General features: G+C 44.9%; 1 protein-coding gene across 1 annotated transcript in view; it reads right to left on the bottom strand.

Annotated features, from left to right (window-relative positions):
• FBXO41 (F-box protein 41) overlaps window positions 1-21,428 on the bottom strand; it is a 440,751-nt gene that overhangs the window by 176,570 nt on the left and 242,753 nt on the right. The window contains exon 2 of the mRNA XM_078677191.1: window positions 17,819-18,026. Coding sequence (XP_078533317.1) covers window positions 17,819-18,026 — 208 coding nt within the window. The remainder of the gene's footprint in view (window positions 1-17,818; window positions 18,027-21,428) is intronic.

Here is a 21,428-nt window from a genome sequence, read left to right as displayed (position 1 = left end):
GGTTGTTGCCCGCCTCACTGTTGCGCTGCTGCCACGCTTTACGCTTGTGCTGTTGTAGGTAAGTAGGTAACTGCTCTCCCCACTGGCCGGTGTGGAATGGTGGCGGGGGTGGTCGCTCCTCTCCACTGTGCTCGGTGGTGTTCGTGTCTCAGCCTCGTCGCCAATATAATGTTTCTCCTTTATCCCCACATCAGACACTGTGAGTCGCTTTGGTTGCAGAATCGTTTTATTAAGGTAAGTAAAGTTATAATTAAGCATAAAGCGCCGAGCGTCTTAACAGGTAGAGCTCCGGTCGCTAACTGTCGATTCCCCGCTTCGCGCCTTCAATCTCAGTCACTGCGCATGCGTGCGCCTTCCGCTCTTGTCTACGGCGTGACGCATCATCGCGTTCACGCTCGTAGACTAGAGCGCACACCACAAGTAGTCCCCCCAATCACATCTCCGGGTGACTTGGAAAATGAGCGGTAAAGTGAGGAGGGGGGAGGAGAGAAACCCCTCTCCGATGGGCGGGGGATTATAGCAGAGAGTCCACCAACCCCCTCATCAACAACATCCAACCCGCGAAGCATCAAAAAGAACTTATTAAAGGTCAGGAAGGCCTGACATCCTGGCTTTACCTGTATCCCTATCTGCTGGATAGCCCTGTGATGTCACAACTCAGAAACCCATTCTGAGGCGCCCAGAAGCCTTCGGGTACATGTTAGTACTTAAACCTCCCTCACCCTACAAATATATACATACTTCCATACACAAAGCGCTTCTCTAAAAAGAATCTTGATGGATAACACAGGAAGGTGGTTTCAGTTCACAGGTTTCTTTAGTTGAGAGGTAAAATCACTGCTCTGGCTGGTTGTTATTGCTAAGCAGGCTGCATCCAACCGAAATATACTTTTTAGTTCACGTTCTTGAAAAAACAAAACCCATAATCAAAATCCCACTCCTATAAAACAAACAATCCACATTAAATAATGCGATAAAAATCACTGCCAGCAGATAAATGCCTTCTTAAAAACAGGCACATTTAGTGCCTCTTCAGCAGAAAACATCTGATTTACGGCCCCTGTGCACGCGCCTCGGCGCTGCAGTTGCTTCGCTCTAAAGCCACTTCCGTACCTTACAAGCGCCGAGGGGATGTCAGACGCATAAAATAAATCATTTATATCTGCTGTGGTAACACTGCAAACAGTGCGGAATTTCCTGGCTTCAGCAGAGGGAGTGTTTTCAGGGCACCCTGGCCTCTCTTCTGGGCAGTTTGTTCATCACGCTCACTGCTCACAGGTCACTCAGAGAAGAGGGGCGTCCGGCTCGTGCACCACAGTGAGGGTGGGCACTCTGACCCCTGATCACACCTGATCCTACCACACGTGAGGAGACCCTCAAAGCGAGCTGACTCCAAACGCGAGCTGAGTGCCAACTTCCCCAGGTAGCGCCCAGGAAGTGTTTCTTCCCACATGATAGTTTTCTTCTACAGTGCCTTCTATGCTAGGCTTGTTCAGCATTGCCTTCTATGCTAGGCTTGTTCAGCAGTGCCTTCTATGTCAGGCTTGTTCAGCATTGCCTTCTATGCCAGGCTTGTTCAGCAGTGCCTTCTGTGCTAGGCAGTGCCTTCTGTGCTAGGCTTGTTCAGCAGTGCCTTCTATGCCAGGCTTGTTCAGCAGTGCCTTCTGTGCTAGGCAGTGCCTTCTGTGCTATGCTTGTTCAGCAGTGCCTTCTATGTCAGGCTTGTTCAGCAGTGCCTTCTATGTCAGGCTTGTTCAGCAGTGCCTTCTATGCCAGGCTTGTTCAGCAGTGCCTTCTGTGCTAGGCAGTGCCTTCTGTGCTAGGCTTGTTCAGCAGTGCCTTCTATGCCAGGCTTGTTCAGCAGTGCCTTCTGTGCTAGGCAGTGCCTTCTGTGCTATGCTTGTTCAGCAGTGCCTTCTATGCTAGGCTTGCTCAGCAGTGCCTTCTATGCTAGGCTTGTTCAGCATTGCCTTCTATGCTAGGCTCTTTCAGCAGTGCCTTCTATGTCAGGCTTGTTCAGCATTGCCTTCTATGTCAGGCTTGTTCAGCAGTGCCTTCTATGTCAGGCTTGTTCAGCAGTGCCTTCTATGCCAGGCTTGTTCAGCAGTGCCTTCTGTGCTAGGCAGTGCCTTCTGTGCTAGGCTTGTTCAGCAGTGCCTTCTATGCCAGGCTTGTTCAGCAGTGCCTTCTGTGCTAGGCAGTGCCTTCTGTGCTATGCTTGTTCAGCAGTGCCTTCTATGCTAGGCTTGCTCAGCAGTGCCTTCTATGCTAGGCTTGTTCAGCATTGCCTTCTATGTCAGGCTTGTTCAGCAGTGCCTTCCATGCTAGGCTTGTTCAGCAGTGCCTTCTATGCTAGGCTTGCTCAGCAGTGCCTTCTGTGCTAGGCTTGTTCAGCAGTGCCTTCTGTGCTAGGCTTGTTCAGCAGTGCCTTCTATGCCAGGCTTGTTCAGCAGTGCCTTCTGTGCTAGGCAGTGCCTTCTGTGCTAGGCTTGTTCAGCAGTGCCTTCTATGCCAGGCTTGTTCAGCAGTGCCTTCTGTGCTAGGCAGTGCCTTCTGTGCTATGCTTGTTCAGCAGTGCCTTCTATGCCAGGCTTGTTCAGCAGTGCCTTCTGTGCTAGGCAGTGCCTTCTGTGCTAGACTTGTTCAGCAGTGCCTTCTGTGCTAGACTTGTTCTGCAGTGCATTCTGTGCTAGGCTTGTTCAGCAGTGCCTTCTGTGCTAGGCTTGTTCAGCAGTGCCTTCTATGCTAGGCTTGTTCAGCAGTGCCTTCTGTGCTAGGCTTGTTCAGCAGTGCCTTCTATGCCAGGCTTGTTCAGCAGTGCCTTCTGTGCTAGGCAGTGCCTTCTGTGCTAGACTTGTTCTGCAGTGCCTTCTGTGCTAGGCTTGTTCAGCAGTGCCTTCTATGCCAGGCTTTTTCAGCAGTGCCTTCTATGCTAGGCTTGTTCAGCAGTGCCTTCTATGCTAGGCTTGTTCAGCAGTGCCTTCTATACTAGGCTTGTTCAGCAGTGCCTTCTATGTCAGGCTTGTTCAGCAGTGCCTTCTGTGCAAGGCTTGTTCAGCAGTACCTTCTATGCTAGGCTTTTTCAGCAGTGCCTTCTATGCTAGGCTTGTTCAGCAGTGCCTTCTATGCTAGGCTTGTTCAGCAGTGCCTTCTATGCCAGGCTTGTTCAGCAGTGCCTTCTGTGCTAGGCAGTGCGTTCTGTGCTAGGCTTGTTCAGCAATGCCTTCTGTGCTAGGCTTTTTCAGCAGTGCCTTCTATGCTAGGCTTGTTCAGCAATGCCTTCTATGCTAGGCTTGTTCAGCAGTGCCTTCTGTGCTAGGCTTGTTCAGCAGTGCCTTCTATGCCAGGCTTGTTCAGCAGTGCCTTCTGTGCTAGGCAGTGCCTTCTGTGCTAGGCTTTTTCAGCAGTGCCTTCTATGCTAGGCTTGTTCAGCAGTGCCTTCTGTGCTAGGCTTGTTCAGCAATGCCTTCTGTGCTAGGCTTTTTCAGCAGTGCCTTCTATGCTAGGCTTGTTCAGCAATGCCTTCTATGCTAGGCTTGTTCAGCAGTGCCTTCTGTGCTAGGCTTGTTCAGCAGTGCCTTCTATGCCAGGCTTGTTCAGCAGTGCCTTCTGTGCTAGGCAGTGCCTTCTGTGCTAGGCTTGTTCAGCAGTGCCATCTATGCTAGGCTTGTTCAGCATTGCCTTCTATGCTAGGCTTGTTCAGCAGTGCCTTCTATGGTAGGCTCTTTCAGCAGTGCCTTCTATGTCAGGCTTGTTCAGCAGTGCCTTCTGTGCAAGGCTTGTTCAGCAGTGCCTTCTATGCTAGGCTTGTTCAGCAGTGCCTTCTATGCTAGGCTTGTTCAGCAGTGCCTTCTATGCCAGGCTTGTTCAGCAATGCCTTCTATGCTAGGCTTGTTCAGCAGTGCCTTCTGTGCTAGGCTTGTTCAGCAGTGCCTTCTATGCTAGGCTTGTTAAGCAGTGCCTTCTATGCTAGGCTTGTTCAGCAGTGCCTTCTATGCCAGGCTTGTTCAGCAGTGCCTTCTGTGTTAGGCTTGTTCAGCAGTGCCTTCTATGCCAGGCTTTTTCAGCAGTGCCTTCTATGCCAGGCTTTTTCAGCAGTGCCTTCTATGCTAGGCTTGTTCAGCAGTGCCTTCTATGCTAGGCTTGTTCAGCAGTGCCTCCTATGCTAGGCTTGTTCAGCAGTGCCTTCTGTGCTAGGCTTGTTCAGCAGTGCCTTCTATGCCAGGCTTGTTCAGCAGTGCCTTCTATGCTACGCTTGTTCAGCAGTTTGTTTTCGCGCTGTGTTTTGAAAAGACTGACACGTACGAGAAAACTGAACCGGGTGCTGGATGGCATCACCTCGCTCTGCCTCATAACTTGTGACATCCAGTGACACCTATCACAGTGTCCATCCGGATTTTAGCGCATCACTCACTGAGACTTGATCACTATACGTTTTTGAGGAAGACTCATTTGAAATCACATTTCAGCGTCAAGAATGTTTTCTTGTTCCATTCACACTTGCATTTCGTATCTAATTAGAAAGTGTGTGGACCGCACTACTTATAGACAGCTCTAATTCGTTACCAAAGATTCCATGTCCGCAATTCGTGGGGCCTCATACTGCAGTGCCGTTGGCGTTCAAATATATCTTTGCCCTGAGGAAGCCCAATCTGGGGGAAACGTGTTGGCTGTCATTTCTGTCAAGATATTTTTTGAAGACTGCAATAAAAATATTTGAAGAACAACTTGAAGGACTGCTACTCTCTTTGTGAACACATATGAGCACTCTTTTTTGAAAAATAACTTGATTGATGCACTGTATTCTATACTATTGCCTCTCTGTTCTCTAATTTTGCTTGTTCAGCAGTGACTTCTGTGCTAGGCAGTGCCTTCCATGCTAGGCTTGTTCAGCAGTGCCTCCTATGCTAGGCTTGTTCAGCAGTGCCTTCTGTGCTAGGCTTGTTCAGCAGTGCCTTCTATGCCAGGCTTGTTCAGCAGTGCCTTCTATGCCAGGCTTGTTCAGCAGTGCCTTCTATGCTAGGCTTGTTCAGCAGTGCCTTCTATGCTAGGCTTGTTCAGCAGTGCCTCCTATGCTAGGCTTGTTCAGCAGTGCCTTCTGTGCTAGGCTTGTTCAGCAGTGCCTTCTATGCCAGGCTTGTTCAGCAGTGCCTTCTATGCTACGCTTGTTCAGCAGTTTGTTTTCGCGCTGTGTTTTGAAAAGACTGACACGTACGAGAAAACTGAACCGGGTGCTGGATGGCATCACCTCGCTCTGCCTCATAACTTGTGACATCCAGTGACACCTATCACAGTGTCCATCCGGATTTTAGCGCATCACTCACTGAGACTTGATCACTATACGTTTTTGAGGAAGACTCATTTGAAATCACATTTCAGCGTCAAGAATGTTTTCTTGTTCCATTCACACTTGCATTTCGTATCTAATTAGAAAGTGTGTGGACCGCACTACTTATAGACAGCTCTAATTCGTTACCAAAGATTCCATGTCCGCAATTCGTGGGGCCTCATACTGCAGTGCCGTTGGCGTTCAAATATATCTTTGCCCTGAGGAAGCCCAATCTGGGGGAAACGTGTTGGCTGTCATTTCTGTCAAGATATTTTTTGAAGACTGCAATAAAAATATTTGAAGAACAACTTGAAGGACTGCTACTCTCTTTGTGAACACATATGAGCACTCTTTTTTGAAAAATAACTTGATTGATGCACTGTATTCTATACTATTGCCTCTCTGTTCTCTAATTTTGCTTGTTCAGCAGTGACTTCTGTGCTAGGCAGTGCCTTCCATGCTAGGCTTGTTCAGCAGTGCCTTCTATGCTAGGCTTGTTCAGCAGTGCCTTCTATGCTAGGCTTGTTCAGCAGTGCCTTCCATGCTAGGCTTGTTCAGCAGTGCCTTCTATGCCAGGCTTTTTCAGCAGTGCCTTCTATGCTAGGCTTGTTCAGCAGTGCCTTCTATGCTAGGCTTGTTCAGCAGTGCCTCCTATGCTAGGCTTGTTCAGCAGTGCCTTCTGTGCTAGGCTTGTTCAGCAGTGCCTTCTATGCCAGGCTTGTTCAGCAGTGCCTTCTATGCTACGCTTGTTCAGCAGTTTGTTTTCGCACTGTGTTTTGAAAAGACTGACACGTACAAGAAAACTGAACCGGGTGCTGGATGGCATCACCTCGCTCTGCCTCATAACTTGTGACATCCAGTGACACCTATCACAGTGTCCATCCGGATTTTAGCGCATCACTCACTGAGACTTGATCACTATACGTTTTTGAGGAAGACTCATTTGAAATCACATTTCAGCGTCAAGAATGTTTTCTTGTTCCATTCACACTTGCATTTCGTATCTAATTAGAAAGTGTGTGGACCGCACTACTTATAGACAGCTCTAATTCGTTACCAAAGATTCCATGTCCGCAATTCGTGGGGCCTCATACTGCAGTGCCGTTGGCGTTCAAATATATCTTTGCCCTGAGGAAGCCCAATCTGGGGGAAACGTGTTGGCTGTCATTTCTGTCAAGATATTTTTTGAAGACTGCAATAAAAATATTTGAAGAACAACTTGAAGGACTGCTACTCTCTTTGTGAACACATATGAGCACTCTTTTTTGAAAAATAACTTGATTGATGCACTGTATTCTATACTATTGCCTCTCTGTTCTCTAATTTTGCTTGTTCAGCAGTGACTTCTGTGCTAGGCAGTGCCTTCCATGCTAGGCTTGTTCAGCAGTGCCTTCTATGCTAGGCTTGTTCAGCAGTGCCTTCTATGCTAGGCTTGTTCAGCAGTGCCTTCTATGCTAGGCTTGTTCAGCAGTGCCTTTCTACAGAAGTATCTTCTATGTAAATGTGGCGCCCAAAAGCGCCTTCCGTACAATCCTATTCTAGCCCTGCCATCTATGTAAACGTCTTCTAGTTTGGACTTCTAGATTAGCTTTTTCCAGAAGCATCTTCTATGTAAACTTCAACCAGTACTGCCTTCTAAATTCTTCTAGCTCAGCCATCAGTTTAAACTTCCTCTAGGATGGACTTCCAACCTATCTTTTCCCAGAAGCGTCGTTTTCTCATCCAGCAGCGCCCTCTGCACAATCGTATTCTATCTCTGCCGCCTTTGTAAACTTCCTCTAGGATGAAGGTCTAGGCTAGCTTTCTCCAGAAGCATCTTCTATGTAAACCTAATCCAGCCTCACCTTTTGTACTCCACCCTCCAGAGCCCTGATTCTCCCCCATGATCTGAGGACCAATCTGGCTCATGCCCCTGGAGAAGGCATGTTTGATACCCTTAACCCCTCACATGCTCGCCTCGGGCGCGCTGTGCTGGTGACGGAGCGGTTCCGTCATGGCCCGCTCAGCGCGCCTGCGCTGGACGTTCCATTGAGCTGGCAGGGCCGGGACGGAACCGCTCCGTCACAAGCACAGCGCGCCCAAGGCTCATGACGGAGCGGTTCCGTCACGAGCATGGGAGCGCTGCGCGGCCCCCCTCCCCACAAGCACTGCGGAAGATTTGGCGCCGCATCGAAGGGGTTAGGAGTGGGTGAGCACCGGGCATGGTAGCCTTGGCTTGCCTCCTTTCTCACCACATATTCTGGGTCTGGACCCAGTGCCATCCCAACACAGGGCTGTGGAAGTAATATAAATGGGTCCACCATTGTGAGTCTCATTAAGTACAGTAAAACACACCGTGCCACAGCTGGTGTGTCAAGGGCATTAATGCATGCAAAGGTTATTGATTACCCTCGGGTCGGTATCTTCAGATAGTCAAAATTTGGATGCAGTGGGCCCCTCAAAGCCCTAGAGCTCCTGATGCCAATATAGCGTCTTCACTAATGATGGGTGTGTCCCTGCTTAAAGGTCTGTCAGTTCCTCATTCTATATATTTCATCTTTCTTCATGCCTCAGTCGTCTAATCAATAAATCAATCACTCTCCCTCCACGCCTTCACTTTCCCTCCTCCTTGTCCACTTCCACTCTGCCTCTTCCTCTTCTTCCTCACTCATCTTTATTTCCTTTCTAACTTCGTTAATTTTTCTTCTCCTCTCCTTGCTGTCCATTGCCCTCTCTCTTTCTTTCCCTTTGCTCTCTCCCCCACGTCTCACCAGTCATCTTTTCCCCCCGATGTCCTACCCTTCTCACTTTGATCGCCTTCTCCTTTCCCCTCTTCCTTCCTTTAGCTTTCCCATCATGTCTTCACTTCTCTCTTTGGGCTACGCAAACAGATGATGGATGGAATGCTGAATAAATCATATATTCACCCCAGTCAAAAGATCTGGGTTAAATCCATCGTTCTTTTACTCACCATGCCACCCCAGTTTAGACCCAGCCATATACAAATCAGTCTTGACCCTGTGCCTCATGGGAACAGTCCACACCGAACTGCCAAGCCAGGTCCTCCCTGGACCGGAAACAAGCATCCTAGGACCGGTTTCAGGGTATTACCCTTCATCAGCCAGGCTAGCTTGAATCCAGTGATACAGTGAGCAAGGGACCCACGTCTGGGCATGCCCATCCCACTTAGGGTTAAAGGTGCTATGCAAACTGATGATGGACGGAATGCTGAATAAATCACACTTTCACCCTAGTCAAGAGATCTGGGTTAAACCCATTGTTCTTTTGCTCACCATGCCACCACAGTTTAGACCCAGCCATATGCAAATCAGTCTTGACCCTGTGCCTCATGGGCACAGTTGGGCTGGACTGTTCCCATTGGGCGCAGGGTCAAGACTGATTTCCATTTGGCTGGGTCTATACTGGATTGGCATGGTGAGCACAAAAACTATGTATTTAGGCCCAGATCTCTGTACTGGGGTGAATGTATGACATTGTTCTGCATTCTGTCCATAATTTGTTCTTTGTGCATTTGTCACCCCGAGTGGGACGGGTATGCCCAGACATGTGCCCAATGCTCTCCATGCCACTGAAGTCAAGCTATCATGGCTGATGAGGGCTGAAAGCCCAAAACCGGTCCTAGAATGCTTGTTTCCAGTCCAGGGAGGACCTGGCCTGGCAGTTCGGGCTGGACTGTTCCCAATGGGCGCAGGGTCAAGACTGATTTTCATATGGCTGTGTCCAAACTGGAATTACATGGTGAGCAAAAAAACTATGGCTTTAGGTCCAGATCTCTGTACTGGGGTGAATATATGATTGACATTGTTCTGCATTCTTTCCATCAATTGTTCTTTTTGCATTCACTTCTCTCTCTATCATCTCCTTCCTTCCTTTCCTCCTTGTTTGATTTCCTCCGATCCCTCACTTTTCTTTTCTTTCTCATCCTCTTCTCTATCCTTTATATTCTTCCTCATGGTGAGCTCTGTGTCTACAGCTTCCCAGTGCTGATTTATCCAGTTTCCTGGTGGTTATGAAGTGAAAAAATAGAAAAATGATCCACACCACTTGGGAGAAAGCTCTCAAGTCATTTCTTTTTTGTTTTTTTTAAATCAAACTCAGTTTGGGAGTTTGTTTTCGGAAAACCAAAAAGTTTGGTGAGCGACCTCCTGAACCACGGTGGTTGTTCACCAAAACCTTCTGAGCCTTCAGAGGAGCCACCATGACAGCAGCTCCTCTGAAGGCACATAATTCTCCTCTGACCCTGTGATGATCTCTAAATATGGTGGGCAGTATTCTATTCTATTCTATTTTATTGCATTCTATTCTATTCTATTCTATTTCCCAGTTTTGGCAGTTTGGGCTGGATGGTTCCCATGGGGCAAAGGGTCACAGGGTCAAGACTGATTTGCATATGGCTAGGTTCAAACTGGACTGAAATGGTGAGCAAAAAAATGATGGATTTAGGCCCGGGTCTCTGTACTGGGGTGAATGCATGACATTGTTCTGCATTCTGTCCATCAACTGTTGTTTTTCCAGTTTTATAAAGGGCATGGCTAACTGTAACAGGCTTCTCAGCCCTAGTACGTTCAAGGCTCTGACAAACTGTGGGCCATCCGCCATACTTTAATCAGGCCCTGAATTGGATTAATGCACATTTTTCTCAATGGCACCCATGAGGGCCCAGTTCCCTTCTTTGGAAGGGGCACATACAAGCCTACTTCTTGACTTGCTGTTTGGCCGACCCACAATAATATTTGAGGAAAACGAAAACTGGTAACCTAGCAAGAAAGGGCGCTCAAGTTATCTTCAGGAAATTACACTGAAAATGTAAGTCACCGGTGCAGCTAGGTAAGAAAAGGGCGGTTACCAGACTACCCTCAAGTCACACATATGTGTGAGAATAAGTTTAGAAATGGGGGATCCCACCTGCGCTCCTTAGTATCTGCAAACCTAATTCACCAAGTATATACTGGTCAAAATAATCATAATATAGAAAAACAATCATGCTGTATTAAACAATCATAATATTCGTGTCGTGACCAAATAGTCACTGGTCACTAGGTACAGTATACATTCCTCTGATCCTGGTATGGGATTTCCAGTAGTACACCAAAAGACACCAAAATAATGTCCACAAAATAATGTCCATAAAGTATTGGAACGTAGAGTGCTTCTTTTATTCTTGAAATTTGTTCAAACGATGTCAATAAATCCAATTCACAGCCAACACGTGTTTCGTCTGGCTTATCAAATCAGCCAATGACTTCATCAGGGCTGAGTTAAAACATCAAATAGGTATGTTTCAGCAATCAATAATCTTTGCTACAAAGATTTCTCAAACAACTAGAATGAGTAAAGTAAAGAGAATAGACTCCAGTGATACTGAGGAATGGAAAAGAAAGTTCCTACGCCACCAGGGTTATATAGTCACCATAGTGCATACCCACTATATCCAAGGTACAATTTCAATATTACAAAAGTCACCTTAATGTAAACTGAATCCTATCATAGAAGACTATCTCCTCCTCTTGACGTTAAATGGTATATCCGTTATCTATATGGACAAGTTAACATAGACAATTATTAGTTAATAGTATAGTCACAATGTCCAATCCTAGTATCGGCACCACATTATGGCCAATTCTACAACCCTTATTATATGGGATAGGGTCATAGGATATAAGGAATAGCGCAATATTCATATCTCTCTGAACTCACCAATTATAATCGTCACCATCAAGTCCCATAAGGGTCGTCAAATATATAGGTTTATGGAAAGTTCCCAACTGAATGAAGATATATAAGTATCTACAATAAGAGATTAGAGTATTCGATCATGAGGTTTAGTATAAATCAATAGGGAATCACAAATAATATTCCCTCTAACATCAAACTCTTACCTATTTATTATCATTGAGAATATAGGGCATCACGTAACTCAGTATATGGAGTTCATATATTATCTGTAATCAATGATATAGATGAAGGGGGGAGTAAGTAATACTACGTCAATAATTCTCAAATATTACATACCAAGAGTCAATTTATCGAAAATAATAGTCCTACCTCAGGCTCCCAAACTAGTCATAGGTGCCCTGAAAATTGATAAAGAGTAACGAGTAATCAAAAATAGCCGAGAAAAAAGATATATAATCTATGCAAATAATGCTAAAGATATTCGACTCACCCATTTTCCGTGTATAAACAATCTCTCCATCTATTGAGCATCACATCGAAATATAAAGGGTGAAAAGAGAAAATATACCGTACATTAGTACGTGTATAAAATATGACACAGTAACTTGGGTAGTTTAATAAGAGGTCCTCACTCACCCGTTCTATGTGTAATCTCATCCGTATCAAAGTCCGGCGTGCTGCGCCGTCGCCATATTGGAATGGCTTTTTATACCTTAAAATCTGTGGGCGCCATATTATAGTATGCACAAAGTTACTTCGAGGTCAAATTTCTAACCATCACAGATTATTAACTCCGATAAAAGTCATAATGGTCCGTTATCTGCACCAATCTATACGAAAAGAGGTGTTAAAGAAACCTCCTCTGTTCTAATATCAACTAACTAATTCTAATTACTAAACCTCTAAGCACTGATTTGCGTTGGGAAACTCAACCGATAATTTATCACAACGTATATTCTTAAATGTAGAGTATTTCTTGCATATAAAGGGAATTGTGGTTGAAAACCATGAGAAAAATTAAGAAATGTTCAAATAAAAGATTTTATAGCGTTTTCATATATCGAGTAACCCAAGTATCGAACCTTGTTGTAAAACGTAGATTCCACAGGCTCTTACGTCGTGTGCTATCATCAGTTACATCGGATAACACATAATAAACCCCATTTATCTACTCTATCTAGTTAACATTATGGTGCCATAATGTGATGTCGAACGGGTTCAGACAAAGTAAATTCGTACAAGTCGGGGAAAATTTGTATACTTGGGAATATTATTATTCCACATAAATTCTCAAGTCAAGACAGATAGGAGAGTATAGCCACAGGGAAAATTCGTGAATCTTAACAAATAAATATGATACATTCTGTATAAGATTGTTACAGTTATTCGTCATAGAGCAAATGTTTGTACAGTACTAACTCTAGTCATTTTCACAGTAAACTAAATCTACAAACCACAGATTCCTTGCATAATGGGCTGAATACATGCAAAGTAAATTATTACGTAAGTATAGGATATCTTAAATTTCCTAAGGGCACAGAATACAACATTACAGATCGACTATATATATTACCCTAACTATTCGGAAATACATGTTCATTAACCATCAAGAGTATATATACATATACTACAGTAACATACATCGCTTCACATATTTAATGACCCAGATAATATTGTAACTCAGAGTCCAAATTTAGACCATCTTCAACGGCTCTAAGTTTCATGATCCAAAGGCATTCCCTACGTTGTAGCCGTAAGGTTCTATCACCACCTCTCTTGTCTGCTCTTACTACATCAATGCCATGGTAAAGAGTTGGTGAGATTTGTAACTAGTTATGGAGAAGGACCCCACTGGCTATATGGAGTCCTTAAGAATTACTGGCACTTATTATTAAGTGATGCAGATATCAGGGTGATGTTAAACGAAAGACCTAACATCACATATAGGAAAGGGACGACATTATCTAATAAACTGTGTCCCAGTTATTTCAGTGTACCTGATAAATCGAATTGGCTGACGCGCCAACCATCAGGCTTTTTTCATTGTGGAAACTGCAGTTCTTGCAGATGGGCTGTGAACAAGATTAAGGAGTTTAATTATAATCGAATGGGAACTTTTAAAATTAATTCCTTCATTACTTGTGATACTACATATGTGATTTATGTGATTGTCTGTTCATGTGCCAAGATCTATGTAGGTAGCACTACTAGAAGATTACGAGACAGGATGGTGGAACATTTTAGGGCCTTGAAAAATGGAGACACAAGGTACCCAATAGCAGCACATTTTATTAGGACCCAGAATGATAAGATTAAACACAAATTTCTTTACCATGGCATTGATGTAGTAAGAGCAGACAAGAGAGGTGGTGATAGAACCTTACGGCTACGACGTAGGGAATGCCTTTTGATCATGAAACTTAGAGCCGTTGAAGATGGTCTAAATTTGGACTCTGAGTTACAATATTATCTGGGTCATTAAATATGTGAAGCGATGTATGTTACTGTAGTATATGTATATATACTCTTGATGGTTAATGAACATGTATTTCCGAATAGTTAGGGTAATATATATAGTCGATCTGTAATGTTGTATTCTGTGCCCTTAGGAAATTTAAGATATCCTATACTTACGTAATAATTTACTTTGCATGTATTCAGCCCATTATGCAAGGAATCTGTGGTTTGTAGATTTAGTTTACTGTGAAAATGACTAGAGTTAGTACTGTACAAACATTTGCTCTATGACGAATAACTGTAGCAATCTTATACAGAATGTCTCATGTATATCATATTTAGTTGTTAATATTCACGAACTTTCCCTGTGGCTATACTCTCCTATCTGTCTTGACTTGAGAATTTATGTGGAATAATAATATTCCCAAGTATACAAATTTTCCCCGACTTGTACGAATTTACTTTGTCTGATTCCGTTCGACATCACATTATGGCACCATAATGTTAACTAGATAGAGTAGATAAATGGGGTTTATTATGTGTTATCCGATGTAACTGATGATAGCACACGACGTAAGAGCCTGTGGAATCTACGTTTTACAACAAGGTTCGATACTTGGGTTACTCGATATATGAAAACGCTATAAAATCTTTTATTTGAAAATTTCTTAATTTTTCTCATGGTTTTCAACCACAATTCCCTTTATGTGCAACTAATACTCTACATTTAAGAATATACGTTGTGATAAATTATCGGTTGAATTTCCCAACGCAAATCAGTGCTTTGAGGTTTAGTAATTAGAATTAGTTAGTTGATATTAGAACAGAGGAGGTTTCTTTAACACCTCTTTTCGTATAGATTGGTGCAGATAACGGACCATTATGACTTTTATCGGAGTTAATAATCTGTGATGGTTAGAAATTTGACCTCGAAGTAACTTTGTGCATACTATAATATGGCGCCCACAGATTTTAAGGTATAAAAAGCCATTCCAATATGGCGACGGCGCAGCATGCCGGACTTTGATACGGACGAGATTACACATAGAACGGGTGAGTGAGGACCTCTTATTAAACTACCCAAGTTACTGTGTCATATTTTATACACGTACTAATGTACGGTATATTTTCTCTTTTCACCCTTTATATTTCGATGTGATGCTCAATAGATGGAGAGATTGTTTATACACGGAAAATGGGTGAGTCGAATATCTTTAGCATTATTTGCATAGATTATATATCTTTTTTCTCGGCTATTTTTGATTACTCGTTACTCTTTATCAATTTTCAGGGCACCTATGACTAGTTTGGGAGCCTGAGGTAGGACTATTATTTTCGATAAATTGACTCTTGGTATGTAATATTTGAGAATTATTGACGTAGTATTACTTACTCCCCCCTTCATCTATATCATTGATTACAGATAATATATGAACTCCATATACTGAGTTACGTGATGCCCTATATTCTCAATGATAATAAATAGGTAAGAGTTTGATGTTAGAGGGAATATTATTTGTGATTCCCTATTGATTTATACTAAACCTCATGATCGAATACTCTAATCTCTTATTGTAGATACTTATATATCTTCATTCAGTTGGGAACTTTCCATAAACCTATATATTTGACGACCCTTATGGGACTTGATGGTGACGATTATAATTGGTGAGTTCAGAGAGATATGAATATTGCGCTATTCCTTATATCCTATGACCCTATCCCATATAATAAGGGTTGTAGAATTGGCCATAATGTGGTGCCGATACTAGGATTGGACATTGTGACTATACTATTAACTAATAATTGTCTATGTTAACTTGTCCATATAGATAACGGATATACCATTTAACGTCAAGAGGAGGAGATAGTCTTCTATGATAGGATTCAGTTTACATTAAGGTGAATTTTGTAATATTGAAATTGTACCTTGGATATAGTGGGTATGCACTATGGTGACTATATAACCCTGGTGGCGTAGGAACTTTCTTTTCCATTCCTCAGTATCACTGGAGTCTATTCTCTTTACTTTACTCATTCTAGTTGTTTGAGAAATCTTTGTAGCAAAGATTATTGATTGCTGAAACATACCTATTTGATGTTTTAACACAGCCCTGATGAAGTCATTGGCTGATTTGATAAGCCAGACGAAACACGTGTTGGCTGTGAATTGGATTTATTGACATCGTTTGAACAAATTTCAAGAATAAAAGAAGCACTCTACGTTCCAATACTTTGTGGACATTATTTTGTGGACATTATTTTGGTGTCTTTTGGTGTACTACTGGAAATCCCATACCAGGATCAGAGGAATGTATACTGTACCTAGTGACCAGTGACTATTTGGTCACGACACGAATATTATGATTGTTTAATACAGCATGATTGTTTTTCTATATTATGATTATTTTGACCAGTATATACTTGGTGAATTAGGTTTGCAGATACTAAGGAGCGCAGGTGGGATCCCACATTTCTAAACAATAATATTTGACACTGGTCCTCTTTTTCTTGCCCCTGCACTCCCTTACTGGTGCCCAAGATCTGCCTATCAGGACCAGGTCGGATTGCTGCATTCGGTTTTCCAGGCACCGCAGCCTTGCATTCGCCAGTGCCCGCGGCAGCACCCAGTGGTTGACTGCACCTTCACAGATGCCTGTCTCTTCACTCCCCTGCATGGCCACCATATGGTCATGCCACACAAATCCTATGGTTTTGTACGGTCCTAGCTGTTGAGTCGCATTCATAGGCTCATTTGGTCTCGATTATTCTGTCCTGCCACACTCCTGGGGGCAACCTGTGGCAGCTTTGGAATCTCTTCCATTCATCGAGGTCACTCCCATCACAAACAAGGAATTTAGTTACATGAGAGATGAATCTTTGCAATGGCTCCGGGTCATATAAAGTACCATTGAGGCAAGAGAATTGTAGGATGGAGGAGGTGAGACAAACTACACCTGCAGATCACGTCTCTTTGCAATACCCTGCACATACAGCATGTTAGACTTAGGAGTGGATTTTGGGGCGTGATCATATTCCATGTTAGAGTTTAAAGGATGTATGTCGTTACAATGCATGCTTTTACCACGCATGCCTTTACCACGCAGGTTTTACAACGCAAGTCGTTACAACGACTTGCGTTGAGGGGTGCTGCATAGTGGAATAGTTTAATTTACTATTCCAACTCCAGTCCCCGTGGATAGTAGGGAAGGTTTTGGATAGTAAATTAAACTATTCCCTATCCTACAGCGCCCCCCAGCGCAAGTCGTTGTAACAATTTGCATTCTAATACCTGCGTGGTAAAGGTACTGCGTTGTAAAAGTTGCGTGGTAAAGGATGTTCCTCGAGTTTAAAGACCACGATGACCAGCTTTGCTTAAAAATGACCCTGGCCAATATTTTTTTAATAAAAAATACCAGATCCAACCAGAGACATCCTAAAGATTTTGGGGGCCATGACCCAAACATATTTTGGGGGCCCCTGTTTGGAACAGCTTTACATTTATGATCAAATGTCAGCTTTTTTACCCCCTCTTTGGCCGGGTGACTGACATTGCAGAGGCACACTGGCCCAAATTCTAAATGTGTTTCTATCTAATATTCAGGGATAGTGATGCGTGTTTTCAATATTGTAATATAGCAGCAGCTCCCTAGTATTATTGTAAAAAATCTTGGTGACCGTGGACCACTTTTGTTCTAGGGAATATATTTATGGCCCAGAGGGTTGTAGAGACATCTGGTTTTCACTGTTTATCCTAGTTTTATGTGTAGTATAATTAATGATCTTGTGTGTATTAAAGTACTTTTCTTTTATAAAAAGTAAAGCACTGACTGGACATTGATTTTATTAGCTGGTAGTACGGTGTGCACTGGATTCTGAATGTCTAACCCCCACCTCACCTCCTTAAGTAAGCCTTAGACTGCTCTGTCTCACTACCTTGAGAGAGTTAAGTGCTGGAGAGGAGTACTTGGTTATACAGTTTTGACTCCACTATTTTCTTACATACCATTTTGCATTCCCTAAATAGCGATTACCTAAAATGTGCTATTTAGGGAATGCAAAATGGAACTTTGATAGATGTGGACCTATGCTACTAGGTAAACATATTCTTCCAAGTTATTGCACCTTGCATTATGATATTGGGTGAATATATCAGGTATCTTATGGTTTTATGCATAATTCTGTTAGACATTTGGGTTGTAAGGGAAAGGGTGTGTTGAGTTGAGGTTGCATCTGGAATCTTTTTGGGATACATAATGCTGTTGAGGGAATATCCTGGAACGGCTGCCTTATCGTCTGATACATCCTATTTTTCTTCCATAAGTTGTGTCATGGCTTCATTAGAGACGTACGTACCGATCTGTGGGCGGCCTTGAACCCGGCTGCGCTGCAGCGTCCCAGGCTCCCATTGGGCGTCGAGCCGCAGCTGCTGATGATCTGAAGCTGCTTCTCCGCACGGTCAGCTCTGTCCAGTAGCTCCTCGATGAACTGCTGCAGGCGCACTTTGGCGTTGGCCTCGCGGCTCGCCGTCTCCTTCAGGAAGTGGTCTATTTGCACTACCTCCCTGGGGGACCAAAAAGAGGGAGCAGTGAGACCAAGGGACAGGCACAGGGCACACAGAACCAATGCACACATCAAGTAGCCCAAGAGGGTTCAGTACCAGAATATCATGGCCTAAATGTCTTTTACAAAACTTTCAACGTATTGAATAGACAGGATATCTATGGTAAACAATATTTTTGTTAATTACATTCTGCAATACTAACTTTGATTAGCTGTTTTTCCCACCTGTAATTTTTGGGGAACCACTCAGTAATTAAGACAGTGCAAAAGGTTATAATTTGGGTGGATGCCATGCAAGAATATTTGAGGGTATGGCTGTTGAATTGTGTTATGAGCACAGACGCCATGTTTGCCATGGTAGCACAGAATCAGCCACCAAGAGCAGCTGGAGAGTCTGCACACTCAGGTTTACCACTCCCTTTTTCCACTATCATAGTTGGTGGTAAAAGTGAGTAAAAATGCTGAAAATACTTACACAAAACTTCTCATGTGCCTTATTCCCAGTTTATGACTTTGTAGAAACCTATTTTATGTGACATTCAATAATGATCGGGCTCAAGTGTAAATTAGATACAAGAACATAGTCAATAAGCTCTGTGAGGCCTTTTGTTCATAGCAACAGCTGTGAACAAATATTGGAATGTTGGCGCTCCCTGCTTCTACCGGCCAATAGAAGCCCGGAGCACTCCATTGTTTTCAGCGGAGCTCCCAACATTCCAATGTTCTGTTATGGTTTGGAGCTAATCACGCTTGTTCCATTCCTAGTTTACGAACAGCAGAAAATGGGACAAAAATGAATGTTCTCCTTTGTTTGTTCCATTGTGAACTGTTATATTGTATGTCCAATTCTGCTCAAACCATGGTAGACGAGGCATTGCATGGTACGGACAGAAGGACTAACTCATTCTTCAAAACTGTATTACAACATTGGAAAGTTGAGCGCCCCATTGAAGACAATAAAAGGCCCTGGGCTTCTAAGGTCCGGTAGAAGCCCGGAGCTCCAACATTCCGATGTTTTCTGTTCACAGTTGTTGCTGTGAACAAAGGCCTCGCGGAGCCTGGGGGATTTCATCCCCCTCAGGCTCCATGAGGGCTTTGTTTTACTAATTAGAACATTCTGCCCTCTAGCAGTGGAATGTTCTAATAGCTGGGCTATACCAGAAGTTAAAGGATCGCTCCCTTGTTAACCCGTTGCGTGCTTGCGTCAGCCAACGGCCGACGTGAGCACTACCTCCCGGGTGCTGCGCACGACCAACGGCTGACGCTGCCCCTCCCACAGCGCCAAACGCCTGCACCGCGGCAAAATGTCCGGCCCGGTAAACGGGTTAAAGGCCCTCGCTGAACACTGTAGTGGGCCTTCAAAGGCCGGCATAGCCCACTATGGCGGGCTCTAAGATTAATTAAGGACAGTTTTGCAAAATGGAATAAATTAGATCATCCTGCTTTTAGTGCACTTTTTTGTGCTAGACTAGTGAGATGCTGAAGAAAAGAATTTGTCTGCAGGTTTTAAAAGTGAAAGATAAGACTAAGATTGAGGCAAATCTATTTGTATCTGTTTCTTAGCTTGCAGCCATTATAGATGGTTTAGTTCTAGGTTTGCATTGTCTCAAACCATTATGCAATGTAGTGCAATGTCACTCTAGCGGTGTTCTGGTCACATGATTGCTTGACAGATTTGTGCAGACTAGTGGTGGCCTATAGAAGTTTTATCGAGATTAACAAATCCTACACTGGTGTTGGACCCGGCCTCATGGCGTGGTCCTACCCCTCCCGCATGGCGTGCCCCGGACGACATCGGCCCTCCACCGAGCCCCGGGCGGCCCCTTCCGCCCGATCCTGCACGCACCAACACTATCGGTCCGGTTACCACCACGGGCCACCACACCGGCCTGACTCCATCATGGGCCCATCACGTCCTGAGCACGAGGCCTCGCCCGACTCCATCTTGGGACCACCACGTCACAAACACGCGGCCCCGGCCCTGGCCCAGCGAAGCCCAGACATCGAGGCGCCAAGATCTACCCAGGTGGTCGAGTGGCCACTCGACAGATCCCGGAAGAGGGGAGTTTCGATGGCCCTCCAACCGTCCCCGGACGCCTGGTATCGATCGCCCCCGGCATCCCTGGGTGCTGGCCCCACCCCCCTGCTGGGTGTCTGGACACCATCTTCCCGGCCCCTCTGACCCCCAGGCGCGAGGGTCCGGACATCAAAGGACTCCAGTCCTATATCTGGGCCAGTCCCGGAGTAGGACGGCTGTTGTATCCTGGACTGGAAGCCCTGCTGACGCTGTCACGGCCGACACCAGAAGAACTCACTTGCCTGTAACCTGAAGCTACCCTGGGAGCCTGCTGGCGCTGCCGCGGCCCACCTTTGCTGAGCCATCTTGGGAGCCTGCTGGCGCTGCCGCGGCCCACCTTTGCTGAACCATCTTGGGAGCCTGCTGGTGCTGCCGCGGCCCACCTTTGCTGAACCATCTTGGGAGCCTGCTGGCGCTGCCGCGGCCCACCTTTGCTGAGCCATCTTGGGAGCCTGCTGGCGCTGCAGCGGCCCACCTTTGCTGAACCATCTTGGGAGCCTGCTGGCGCTGCCGCGGCCCACCTTTGCTGAACCATCTTGGGAGCCTGCTGGCGCTGCCGCGGCCCACCTTTGCCAAACCATCTTGGGAGCCTGCTGGCGCTGCCGCGGCCCACCTTTGCCGAACCCTCTTGAGAGCCTGCTGGCGCTGCCGCGGCCCACCTTTGCCGAACCATCTTGAGAGCCTGCTGGCGCTGCCGCGGCTCAACCTCTCGGAACCCCCGGCTCGAGGATTGAGAGCTGTGCGCAGGGTATCCCTTCATACACCCTAACCGAGACTGTCCCGCTACCCTGACCCCCCTTGTTCGAGACTTTACAGACCCCCTTGGTCTACTTGTACATATCGCTGGGAACCAGCGGCCTTTATTTCCTGATAAAGCTTACGAACTCAACCTCTGGTGTGGTGTCCGTTTGTAGTGTGTGGTTCCTCTGCTGTACGATCCTAGGAGAGGGCCCTCACCCAGGAGGCCTCTCAGTAACGCTCGGCTACTTCTTGACGGAGAGGTGGACCTAGGGGTGGTTAGTCAGACATCTTCTGCCGCCCCCGGGGTCGCCTTTCCAACAACTGGATTACAAATGGAACTTTAACGAGGATATAATGTCATCTCCTAATTTGTTTGCTACTATGAAACAAGCTATTTACCTGTAACAATTCTTTTTCAGCTTAATATTTATTATAATGCAATGGATTCTACAATCCCTGTATAAAAGCATGTTTCTAAATTCTCTACAGTACATGAGAATCTGCAATCCCTGTATTGAAAGCCTATCTGTGAATCGGCGACTTGGGATGCACCCATTCGCAAGTAATAAAGAAATGACGTCAGAG

This window comes from Lissotriton helveticus, chromosome 2_1 (assembly GCF_964261635.1).
Source record: "Lissotriton helveticus chromosome 2_1, aLisHel1.1, whole genome shotgun sequence".
In the NCBI taxonomy this organism is placed as follows: Eukaryota; Metazoa; Chordata; class Amphibia; order Caudata; family Salamandridae; genus Lissotriton; species Lissotriton helveticus.
Note: the sequence above shows the minus strand (reverse complement) of the source record. Positions and strands in the feature narration are given on the sequence as shown.